We start from the raw sequence: 13,190 nt of genomic DNA, 5'->3' as shown, positions 1-13,190 counted from the left end.
CTGGAGGGGTCCAGGCTCTACGGAATGGCTGGAGGGGTCCGGGCTCTGCGGAATGGCTGGAGGGGTCCGGGCTCTGCAGAATGGCTGGAGGGGTCCGGGCTCTACGGAATGGCTGGAGGGGTCCGGGCTCTGCGGAGTGGCTGGAGGGGTCCAGGCTCTGCGGAGTGGCTGGAGGGGTCCAGGCTCTGCGGAGTGGCTGGAGGGGCCCAGGCTCTGTGGAATGGCTGGAGGGGCCCAGGCTCTGCGGAATGGCTGGCGGGGTCCAGGCTCTGCGGAGTGGCTGGAGGGGCCCGGGCTCTGTGGAATGGATGGAGGGGGCCGGGCTCAGTGGAATGGCTGGAGGGGTCCAGGCTCTGCGGAATGGCTGGAAGGGTCCAGGCTCTGTGGAGGGGCCCAGGCTCTGCGGAATGGCTGCGGGGGTCCAGGCTCTACGGAATGGCTGGAGTGGTCGAGGCTCTGCGGAATGGATGGAGGGGGCTGGGCTCTGTGGAATGGCTGGAGGGGGCCGGGCTCAGTGGAATGGCTGGAGGGGGCCGGGCTCTGTGGAATGGCTGGAGGGGTCCGGGCTCTGTGGAATGGCTGGAGGGGTCCAGGCTCTGTGGAATAGCCGGAGGGGTCCGGGCTCTGTGGAATGGATGGAGGGGGCCGGGCTCTGCGGGAGGGGTCCAGGCTCTGCGGAATGGTTGGTGGGGCCCAGGCTCTGTGGAATGGCTGGAGGGGTCCAGACTTCAAGGAATTGCTGAAGGGATTCTGAGTTCCTATTGGAGGAGTACGCCGGGACACTTCTCGCTCCAGATTTTATTTTGTAAATAACATTTACTGAACAGTAAAGTAAAGCTGTGTGTGTAAATTGCAAATCTTCTTGCATAATGTGGAAATGTGGGTCTAAGAATATTTGTTACCACTTGACTAGGAACCCGAATGCCCTCTTGCCCCTCACCTTGAAGGTCCTGTGAGACTCTTGCTTATTGACTTCAGAAACCAAACAGTTCTCTTTACATATTTGTATTTCAATATCTCTTATACCGCCCTGCACCTCCTTTGTTGCAGCTATAGCCGTAAGGTGTTTCAATGACTGCCATGCTTCATGTATCCGTTTACTCTACGTATGCAAATTATGTTTATAACTGTCTTTCTCGCATGTTCGTGCACCCTCCTTTCATCCCATTTTTAAGCCTGAAGGTTGGGTAATATGATTGAAAGGCGAGACCTATTGGCTTTGCTAATGCTTGTTTCATAATATATTTGTTGCAAGCCTTCCACCATCCTGGTAGCGCTCTTCTGGACTGTCTGTAAGACCGAATCTGCACTGTGTTCTCAGCACAAGTCAAATTCCACAATTTGTGCAAATGTACTACGACAATCGAGCCTTGATACAGAAACCTGACGCGTCTTTCTTCATGCAGGTGAATGGTGTAAACTTGCGGAACGCAACCCACGAGCAGGCAGCGGCGGCGCTGAAACGGGCGGGACAAGTTGTGACCATCATGGCCCAGTACAGACCAGAAGGTAAGAGCAAGACTTTGCATATGCAGAATAGACAGTGTCCCTGCTCCCCACATCCCCCACCCATGGTGATCCCCCATTGCACCTTCGCCGGCACATGGTATGGGCTGCATCCTCAAATGCTGAGACAAGAGGCTTGTAAAACAGGCTGTCTCGGTTCTATCCAGTTTAATTTATGCCAATATACAGTCAACTGTGATGAGCTGAGTGTGGGTGCTGTCAGACTAAAGCACCACCTTAATGAGCAGAGTCCATCTCAGCACTGCACGGTGGTTTCCTAAACCCAGTACGATGCATGTTGGAAGGTGCAACCTTGTACGTTTTCAGTATAGGAGTGTCTTGAAGTAGAAGGCGAACTCTGCCTTTGTTTGTCTTCATGTGAGGTCCCATCCCAAAGACCATGCTGCTGTGAAGACCTGGCTGTGGCATCTTGTAATGAATAGTTCCACCGGTGAGACCTTTCTGCTGTTTGTCTCTCAGGTTGGTGCCACTGAGGGCGTAACCTTAGCTTTGAGATGTTGTTGGACTACCTTAGCCTGGTGCCAATGAATGTGTGAACTGAACTATGGGTTACTCTTAGGCTGTGGTAGCTTGGTTGCACCGAATGCACAATGTTAGTGTGGTGGTGTCACTTGATGGTCTCAGTGTGGTGGTGCTGAATGTGCAGGCGCACCAAGGAACAGAATTATAACATTTGTACTTGGTCCCTCTGAACAAGAGGCTTTGACCCTTAGACATAACTGGAGAGATCTGTGGTGTGACTAAGTGTGGGATAGCTAGACTTAGACATGACATTGGGATGTTCGACTTCACATAGTGTACATTCCTAACCCCCCGCACTCTAGTACTGCAGGATCTTAGCTCAAGGTTACTGAACATGGGTCGCGACCTTCAGGTGCCAGAAGCAGATCACAGCTTAGTTTCTTTTCTGCTGAGCATGGACCACGATGTGCTTTCCATAGACGCAGCTGAGTTTGACATCACACATGCTGATGCTGCTGGGAAGCTCTCTGCTTGACCCCATTGAGAACACAATCTTTACCACAAAACCATGACACTGTTGAGAGTTAGATGCCGTGACACCCGTAGGATCCTGGTCACAGGACCAAGCTCCTCAGTAGGCAAAGGCTTGGTCTTTCAGGCTTTTGATCGTGCCTCTGATCACTCTGAACTCAAATTACTGCTTCCGGCTACTAGGCATGTGTTCCCAACCTAAAGCAATCCACTTTCTGTTCACCCAGGTCCCACCAGGCGTCTTTCTCACAGTACCCGCAAGTACAAAAAACTGCATCTTCAACAACCTTCCAAGTTTATAATTACGACTCGTGCCTACCTTCGGCCAGACTCCTAGTTCTGGTTGAGGTTCAGAGTTGTGCAGAAAGTTAACTGCTCCACCTGTACTGGTACTACTGGACTAGAGTGAATACTACTTTCTCACCATTGCACCGGCGCAGCGTCTAACTCCGTTATTTGTATCACTTACTCACTTCACTCCTGAAGTCTTGTACAAAACGATGTTGTGCTTCAGTAAACGCAAACGTGCAGCCTAGTAGATTTATAGAAAGATCTCAGACCTCAGCGATTGATCCACCGTCCGTCATACAGTGAACATAAACCTCACGGATGGTGTAGCAGTACGACTGCTCGGTACAGGCCCAAGAGGGCAGAGTACGGGACTGAGCCCCTAGAGTAGGGGAGCACGTAGTCGGGCCTAGTTTGCCAAGATGAGGTCTAGGGGAGTAGTGCCCTGGTCTGGGACTCCACACCTCGACATTTTAGTTTCAATCATTTCTATTGGGTTTTTCGATTTCATATGAGTATCCAGGCGAGAATGTCACCAAACCACAAAACAGTATCTTAACACCACCTTACATCCACCCACTCCCTGACACCACCACGCTCTAAGTTTTCGACTAATAGCTACAAGTAGAACCTCAGTCAGTTTTCGTCTTCTGTGCCAGCCTGTATACACCTATAAGATGCCTGTAGACACCTAGGAGAGGTCACGTCTCTATCCCAGGTGGGGTTGTCCAGTATGGGCGTCCCACATTCTGGTAAACCTGTCTGATGGGCCTTGGAGGTCATAAGCTATCTTTTCATGGGTTAAGGGCAGCCACATTTTCTGTAGCTACCTCACAGTAGTTGGCGTAAGATCCCACCCCAACAAGCTAAGAATAGTCTCTTTGGCCACTAGAAGGAGGTGGGAGATTCTCTTCCATGTAGGATAATGGAAGGGATATACCTCCACATTTTAGATGGTCCCGCACCTTCTCTTTGAGGCGGGGCGTCTTTGCCAATGTTTTCGATTACATAATTCAGAGTCGATAGGACAATTCCCTGGAGCCTAGATGGGTGGTCAGAGCTGGTGCAGGCTGGAGCAAGCAACATAGGGCAGCCTGGTGTTCCTCTTTCCTCGATTCGTCAGTCGTTCACTTTGGCCTAGCTCCCACTGGGTGGCACCCACAAGGCCCACGTGCACCTTGGGTCAGAGAGGAAACCAAAGCAACAATTCAGCAGACAGTATCACTGTAAACCCCTTTGTGTGAAGACGTCACCTATAACTTCTTTGATCAGAGAGCATCTGTCTTCCACTGTTTCTCAGTCTCTGGTCCACCACTCCTGGACTGGTTTTGCACCTGTGCATCGGTTTGTGATGCTTGTGCGCCGTTGGTTTGTTAAAGTTTATTTTACTGATATCATTGCCCTAAAACTGGAGCCCTCGTCTCCCCAAGGCCTGGCTAGTAACATTTTGGGATTCCTGTGAGCTGCTCAGTGAATGCCTTCCTGTAGTGTGGATCATATAACTTGCCCATCTGCCTTTAATTTGCATTATGAGCTCACTGTCATGTTTTTCTTTAAGTTATAGGACCTGGCTCTATTCCCTATGCTTCACGTTATTGGCTACTATCTCACGAGCTCGCTGGTCATCCTATATTTTATGTATTGGCTGCCATCCTTTAGCGCACTTAGCATGGCCTTTCTGCTACTTTCTGGTTTGTATTACACAAGAGGGTTGTCATCCTCTGGTCTGACTTATGAGCTGACTGTCTGCCTTTAATGTATTCAGTATGAGTCTCCTGCTGCCCTGCAGTTTATATTACATGAAAGGCTGTCATCTCCTAGATTGTATTACATGGATTGACTATCTATTTACCTTACACTACACCACTTTGATGTTGTTCTTTATTTTACATTCTAGGACTTAGCTACCATATTTTATTTTATATTGAAGAAACCTGGCAGCTGCCCAGGTTTTAATGTTTATTTCATTTGTATCTACCCTAGATGGCTTTGAGTCCGCTTTGCAAGGAAGCTACTTCTCATTGCAGATGTATTGTGACTTAAACTGGTTATTGAGAACTTGTGGAGGGGAAGAAAGTAGGTTACACTGAAAGTTTGATGAGGTCAGTTAGCGGCAGAGTCTGTTGGGAGGAAGGATATCATGGATAACAGCAAATAGGCTCTAGCTGGCATCCTATAGATTGTGTGCGCTGGTCGCCATCCTCTCGTTTGGCTTATATATGAGCTAGCTCGTCTACGTAACATTATGTACGCAAACTGTCATCCTTCAGCTAGGTGTATATGAGATGACTGCTTGTCGCTAGTTTGAATAATACCACCTGGCGATGGCCATACATTGAGTCACAAAGGCTGTCCTCCTTTCTTTGGACTGTACAGCATTGCCTTTTGGATTATAAGAACTGCATGGTTGCATCATTTGCTCCTGTGGATCAGATGCTGTGCACACTCCTAACACCTGAAGATGCTCGCAGCAGCTGCAAGTTGTCTTCCTTCAAAGAAGAGGTTTCGTTTTCTAGGTGACTTGTAATAGCTCCCCTGAAATCCCCAATATGCCAGGAGATAGTTTGCTATTTTTTTCTACAATCTGGTTTGGATGGGGCTTTGAGTGCTTTGGTACCATCACACAACTGAAGCTGAGAACTCTGATATCGAGGCACCAGAACGATACATTTTACACACTAGATTTTAGTGCGACTGCCAGCAACTTCAGCTGAAACTCCTGCAGCTATTGACTGCTTCCGAGCCAAGCCGGACCGAGAAGATTGGGACCAAGTCATATGAGAATGACTCGTGTTGGGCGAGGATATGGAGAATACACTTTAAAATTTTGCTCTAACTACAATAGTAAGTTTCCGTGGTCCAGCATGGGCTGTAACATCTTTCTCCAGAAGGAACATGTTGAGTCCGCTTCTTCAGCCTGTAAGACTTCTTGATGCTAGTAGACTACCCAGCACTGAAGGGATAGATTGTGAGTGCATCGTGTGATGCAACGCGAAGGCTCTCCTGAGCCACCTTATTAGCGGGGTGTTGCGGAAGTCAAAGCGACCTAATTCATTTGCTGAAAGGGGTGGGGCCTATGGTGGTCCATGGAAGAACGGGGAGCAAAATCCACAATATCTGCCCTGAAATTACTTTGACGACCAATCTTCTATAGGGCCTTTGACAAAAGACCATGCCTAGGGTTTCCCATACATACAAGATCTTTCCTCTGGATTTCGACTTCACCTCTGCCCCAACCTTGGCGGCAGAGACTTGTCACACTGCAGAGCTTGAGCCTCAATGCAGAGATACTTAGCCTTGGCACCGGGAGCCTGGTCAGCCATTGTCAGAAACAAATTGGACTCTGAAGTTTCCTTTGAAGCTGGCATTGAGCCTGACTCCAAGTGAGCCCGTTCTACCGCGTGAATACCTTTTGAAGAGGCTATTTCAGATGAAGTCAGCTTTTCCCATTCCAAACAAAGAGGCTATGGAACTCTCACTACCACCATGATATGCAGTGACCATCCCCGGCTCGCTCTATCCATACAGACTCCGCCCCGACCAGCTCCTCGCTGAGGAGCAAGTAAACACATTAAGAATCCTATCCCTACCGATGACACAGATGATCTTGCAACGATTATAATATGCACCCTCCAAATGACCCATCTTTAGAGCCAAAGCCTGTGAAACGCACCCTGCCAGACAACTCAATGTCATATCATGCGGTCATCCAGCGCTCAGCTGCTCATCATCAGAAACCTGAATAATCTGTCTAATGCTTGTCCATGCTAAAGAGCATCCTAACATGCTCATTCAAAAACATCAAAAACATATGAGAATATATATCTATTGGAGGAGATGGAGAAGCTCCTCAAGCATCATCCAGCTCAGAGATACTCAAAGTGCGGCCCTCCTGACCTTTACATGTGGCCCCTGATCAACAGCGCACTGGGTGGTGTTCACTCAACTCAGTATAACATTAAAAAGCTGTTATTTATTGGTTAATTGAAGTTAAAGAAAGGAAATAACCAGGTTCTCCTGCACCACTTAACTTTAGGAGCACCTTCATTTACAAAGCCATTTTGCAGAGAAAGTGTAAAAATAAGACAAGGTTTCTTTAAAATTCAAAAAGTGTATCTCATTAAAATGCCAAACCATTTCATCTTAGTACATCATATTAAATCCGTGCATTGAGAAGTATGTTTTTAAAGAGATCATTTTAAAATATGTATTTAGAAACATTCATTCTTCCCCCTACATTGACAACAATGCCAATAGTGACCTAAGAGGCAAGTCAGTTGTTGTGTGACCTGGGTTCCTATTACACATGTACAATATAGTTTATTAAATCAAACACAGGAGAAGGTTTTCAACAGCACATCCTGAAGTCATGTATTTTGAGATCCTCTTATAGGTGATAATAAAGAGAAAAGAGGGAAAGTGAAATAAACAATTGCCTAGAATAAGCACATTTTGGTAAAGTGGAGCAGCTGGGATTAATCCTAGGTTTTCTGGTTTCACATTGTGCATTTCAGCCACTAGATGTATATGCTTTGGTTCCTCTATACCCCCCTTATTGCCCCCTCCACCACCAGACCACTGTCATGCTTGCATCAAATGCAGCCCTTGGTCACATCACAGACCAAACATTTTGGCCCTTGGGAAAATGTTTGCGAGTGCCGGGTAGAAGCAACAAAATGTCCAAGATGTGAAGAGAATTTCAAACCTCAACATGTGGGGTACCCATGATGCCACCAATATGGCCTCATGATAGATGAGCACTTGATCAAGAGTTGCAATGCTTGGCTAAGAATATCTCTCTTCCATCCAGAAGTCCAGCTTATCATCCTGTTGTTTGATCGTGAACACCTTTTTGAGTCACAGGCTGATTCCATGCTGGAAAAGATCAAGATGGACAAGGAGATGGCAAAAACCATGGGTTGCTACAAAACCAGCCTCAGAACTCCAGGTTTTGCTTCCAGCAGATGTGGTCAGCAGAGAAAACGGCAAGCGACACCCAAAAGATAGCCACACCAGTTGCAGGGTCCTTTTAATAAACACAAACCGGCAAACCATACTCTGGAGTGTGATTCTCTGAAAATAGCCATAGAGAGGCTAGCGGTGCCCAGAAGAAGTGCCCTTTTTCCCAAAGGAATGCCCTTTCGTACATTCCCCCAACTATTCAACACCTGCGGGGGGAGGGCCACATCAGGTCACAACTTACTTACCAGGGGAATATAACATCAAACCAGTGGGTGTTTCCCATTATTTCCCATGGCTACTGCCTGGAATTCCGCACCTTAACACCAAACATTCCACCATGCTGGCAGAGCATCAGCCAAAACCACTAGCAACTGCTGCTAGTGGAAGTGCAATTGTTGCTTCAAAGGGACCTGTCAAACCTGTCCCTTCACAACAGCAACAAAAGAGCCCATATTCTCTGTCATTCTGGTTCCAAAGAAAGCAAGGATGGTGTGTCTGATATCGACCTACAATCACTCAATCAATACATCACCTCAAAGCACTTTGGATACTGCTACTCTGTTTCTGGGACTGCAAGGTAACCTTTTATTTAAAGGACACCTACTTCAACGTCCCCACTCCCCTTGCTCAGCACCAGTATCTCAGGTTTGTGGTAAGTGGGGTTCATTATAAGTTCAATGCGCTTCCGTTTGGAATTCACAATAGCCTGGCAGCTGTAGCAGACCATCTATGGTGCATCAGCATTCATGTCTTTCCATACCAGTACGACTGGCTGGTAAAGAGCATCCGAGCACAATGCCTTGCTCATACTTATCATTCCATATTTAGTTAGAAAGATGCAGCAAGCTCCAGTGAAACTAAACCTCATAGTTCCCACCCCGCCACGGCAGTCGTGGTACGCAGTACAATTGGAAATGACAATCCATCCCCCGACTACCACTGTGCCCAGACCTCCTGACATCATGGTGGTCAGCTGCACCACGCCAACCTCGTGGCACTAAATCTAGCAATTTGACACCAGAGGTATAAGAATTTGGTTATCAACATGTCCTAGAGACATGCATGCAAATGTTAACTGAAGTCACTACAGAGACCTATTACGTGGCTAAATGAAAAAGATTTGTCTATTATTGCACTAGTCTGGAAATATAATTCCAGTGGCACTGCATATAACTAAAGCACTTCCATTTAAGGATAGATAATTAAAACATCTACAATTATCACATAAACCTTTATCAGAAATAAACTTTTAGCATTAGACTGTAATGCTAAAAACAGCCCCCAGAGGGCACCATAACAAAAATATAATTTGTAAGAAACAGGGTCATGTAACCATATTGTTGGCCCCTAGAGGGGATAGCCCCATGAAAAAACAGGAGAAAGTAATGCAGTGTAACCATATACATTTTAGGGCTAGCAGGCCTACTGCAATGATGTTACAAACAAGGCCTTTAAAACACTTCTCCCAGCTGTAAAACAAAAGTTGTAGCCATGAGAAAGCTTAAAAGACACTTAATGGTGGGGGGAGTTATTAATTTGGGGTCCCCACTAACCTGGTGTGGGGACCCAGAGATGATGTAGACCGAGGGTTTTGAAGGTGGTCCCATTGTTTGAAGGTGGTCCCATTGTCCGAGGACCACCACATGCTGAATTATGAGCAAAAATGTTTTGTAAGCATGATGCCCTGCAAAGCATTGAGGCGAGTTTTCATGCTGCAAATATTATAGTGTGTTGACTGCAATGCTCAGAACAGCCCCTAGAGGACATCACAATAAAATTAGCATTTGGAAGAAACATGGTTATGTAACTATATAGTTAGCCTCTAGATGGCATAACCACACAAAAAGAAGATGGCAATAAATAATGCAGTGTAACCATATATTTAGCCCCTGGAGGGCATAGTGCATTACATATATTTATTCAGGGGTAGCAGGTCTGTAACAGTGAACTCCCAGCTGCAAAACAAAAGTTCCAGCCGCGAGAGAGCTTAAACAGACACTGAAAGGTGGGAGGGGTTATTATTTTGGGATCCCCACTAACCTAGTGTTGGAACCCGGAGATGATGTAGAAAGAAAGAGCACGTTGCTGTGAATGTTTTGGTGGTGGTCCCATTGTCCTAGGACCACCACAGGCTGAGCTATGAGCAGAAATGGTTTATAAAAGTAATGCCCTGAAAAGTATTTTGGGTCGAGTTTTCCAGAGTGCAGTGAATATTGTAATATTGGCTCTCCCGCTGTGTTGGGAAAGCCACTTTCACTGTTAGGATTTCCATTTTATGTAACACATTCACCAATTTCACGTGTTTTAAGGGGAGAGCCACAAGAAATGACTCTGATTAGGTAACTGTGAACAATGTAACCAGCTCTCCAGTACCGCTGATCGAGTTCACACTGTTGTGTCTGTTCGCACTTCCTGGCCGCCATGCTGCACAAAGGGGAAGAGACAAAATAAATACTTTGCCCATGCTGAAGTATATCTGTAATCGTGCAATAATCCATGTAACGGGGCAGTCTGAAAGGTGCGACAAAAAACACCTCAAGGCAGGACAAATGTAAAGCACTTACCAATGACATCAAGTGATTATTGAAAGGTAAGCCCACGAACAAGTGAAAGTGATGGGTGTGGTTAGAAGCCCACAATACTTAGAACAAGTCAAAGTGGTTGCGCGCTCAACCTAAAAACCTTGTTAGTGCTAGCACGCAACATGCCACATTGTGGAGAAGTGTGGCACAATGGTTTGAGCAGCAGACCTTGATGCAGAGATCTGGCCTGGGACCAGGGTTCAATTCCCACCTCGGTGGGTCTTGGGCTTAATTCCCTTGGACCAGATAATTCTCGCCTCGGTGCCTGATCTAATTAATGGGTCCCACTCTGTAACTCTGGGCAATAGCTTGCTTAATCTCCACAACAGCCCTCACAGTGCTTGGATGCCTGGCTTCACCCTGGGGCTGTCCAGGAGGGGGTGCTTCACAGGGAAAAGCCAGGAGGGGTTCCACAGCGGTATGCGTACAGCACCTTAAGACCCTAACGGGTGAGTAGTGCGCTATACAAGTACGAAGTTTTACCTTTTTTTTTTTTTTTTTTTTTTTTACATTACCCCTACATACATCAAAGCAGGGCTGTAACAAGGTTAGGGCAGTTGAAGCGTTTTACTCCAAGCTTAGGCGTTTTGAGGTTCCGCTCTGCTGTTACAACATGTTTTTAGATAATAAAACAGTAGGCTGACCTGTGCCCTCTAGAAAGAGCCATTGCAGCAACACCACTGGGCGGCGCCAAATACTGCCTTTTTTTCTTTCTCCGGAGTATGTCTTCTTAATTAGGAAGTGCCCCTTGGATCAGAAACCAAGAAAAATGGCCTCAAACATTTTGTCCCCCGGCCCAACAAACGTTTCTGACATGCCTCCATCAGGAGATGTGTATCTACCATGAATTTGAAAAAGAGGGGCACAATATCTGGATTAAAAGCCTAAAGAAACCTTGTACTGACTGAAGACTATCTGAGAGGATCTTTGAATCTACATGGCTTAGTGGGAACAAACTCAAAGGGATACACGCCAAGAAGCTGGGTGGGGCTTTTCAGGAGACTTCAGCCTCTGACAGAAAAGAAAGTTAAACCACTGCTGGGCATGCTCTCTACCATGGCAGGTGTGCCACGAAGAAACGACCCATGCAGGAGCCCCTGAGATGGCAGGATCATGTCACGAAATGGAGAACGTTCAAACTTACCTTCACAAATACCTGTAATAATGCATGCGTTCTTCACAGGAGGTGAATTTCATGTGACATGAATCTAGTAGGTGATATATATTTAATTGTTTCTATGCACACATTCCTGGGTACTATCACTTCTTCAACTAGTAGATGGTTTGGTTTATGGCCTTAGAGGCAGCAGTTATTGTAGGATCCTGCAGAAGGTTGGAGTCTTGTGTGCCTGTGTTTTTTGAGGTGGTGGACACGAGTTTGGATCCTGAGCAGCGTTCGCATGGGGGGCTGCTAGAAGGAGAGAAAGGGTAGCAAGTAAACCCTCAGTTGGGACAATGAGAGTCCTGCCAGAATGTGAATCGAGCTCCTGGCTTTTAAAGTACTGCCCACAGGTTGAATGCGTCCTTCTACAGCATGCTTGGCAGGAGGTTTGTAAAGAGCGAGTGGTGTGGCTGGTCCCTCAAGGATGGGCCGTGCTCCTTCCGGAACCTGGGTCTTTTGGTGCCAAGGGATTCGCTGCTGTGTTTATGCCTCTTCGCTTTGGTTGATGGAATATTTGCTTGTTAGTCTTACAGATGCTGCAATACCAGTGTTACAACTAGGTTTTGTGTATAGAGGGGTAGAATGCTTTGATATTGCAGAACTCAGCCAGCATGTCCCTTCAAGGCATGCTACCGCCAAGTACAGGGAAACGAAGGCCCACCCATACTGGTCCTCAGGCCATTCTAGAGGCTTTGATGAGCCTGCCCTTCTGGACACAGAGAATCCGATGCCCAATAAGTAAGTCCTCTCAGGCATGTTGAGCTTCAGCTACAGTGTCTGCAAACCCAATTAAGGTTTCATGGTGCTACAGGGACACACATATGAAAAGCATCCGAGAACGACCTGCTAGAAGGTCAGAAATTATGAGGATAGAAAGGGTTTTAAAGACTTTGTAAAGAGAGTTAGGTTTTGGGTTTCTTCAGGGTAGGTGCCTAGAATACCTCAGAGTTGGGTGCAAGTGACTAAAAATGTTGGCTGCCCAGTCTCGCTGGTAAAAGCGAGGCACAGCATGATGGACTGCTTCAATTGTGCGCCAAGCGGGAGTGTGTCTGATTCATTGTCTTAAGCAGTCCCGGGTGTGACAATAGACACTTCTATGATTAAGGAACAGCACTTTAAAAATATCCTGGCCTCATCTGGGAGCCGAAGATGGGACTGCGATGCGCAGGTCCCCGACATAATCTTAGGTGCCCAGGATGAGCCTGGCCGTATGGTTCTGAACTCACTTTAGATGTTTCAGTAGGATCTTGGGATTGTCTAGTTAGAGGTCTACATCATACTCTAATCTTGGCCCACTGATTGCTTCACATCAGATCTCCCGCCCTTATTGCTAAAGTACAGCAGGAGCTTTTGCAGTTGCTGCAAATGAAAGAAGAGAGTTGAAGATACAGAGTGAATCTATATTGAAGCCAACTCTGCATCGAACTTAAATCCAAAGGTCTTAACAGCAGAGGCTGAAGTAGGGCATGCACTCATCTCTGAACTCATGGACCAAAGGTGGCCTCTGACTAACATCCGCTTTGTCTCACCAATGTTAGACTGTGACCAGTGAGACCCCACTCAGCCCCTGACCATAGGAGCCAGATTGACCAAAATATTTGTGATGTCCATGTCATATGAGCAGTTCCATGGAGCAGAGATACTTAGCATGTTCCAAAGCATGCTGTTCCTCAAAT

General features: G+C 46.7%; 1 protein-coding gene across 10 annotated transcripts in view; it reads left to right on the top strand.

Annotated features, from left to right (window-relative positions):
• DLG3 (discs large MAGUK scaffold protein 3) overlaps positions 1 to 13,190 on the top strand; it is a 1,213,683-nt gene that overhangs the window by 927,699 nt on the left and 272,794 nt on the right. For all 10 annotated transcript variants that reach the window (XM_069209533.1, XM_069209549.1, XM_069209524.1 and 7 more), the window contains one exon: positions 1,407 to 1,509. In XM_069209533.1, the coding sequence (XP_069065634.1) occupies positions 1,407 to 1,509 (103 nt within the window). The remainder of the gene's footprint in view (positions 1 to 1,406; positions 1,510 to 13,190) is intronic.

This window comes from Pleurodeles waltl, chromosome 2_1, assembly GCF_031143425.1.
Source record: "Pleurodeles waltl isolate 20211129_DDA chromosome 2_1, aPleWal1.hap1.20221129, whole genome shotgun sequence".
In the NCBI taxonomy this organism is placed as follows: Eukaryota; Metazoa; Chordata; class Amphibia; order Caudata; family Salamandridae; genus Pleurodeles; species Pleurodeles waltl.
The sequence above is the reverse complement of the archived record's forward strand: the minus strand, read 5'-3'. Positions and strand labels throughout refer to the sequence as shown.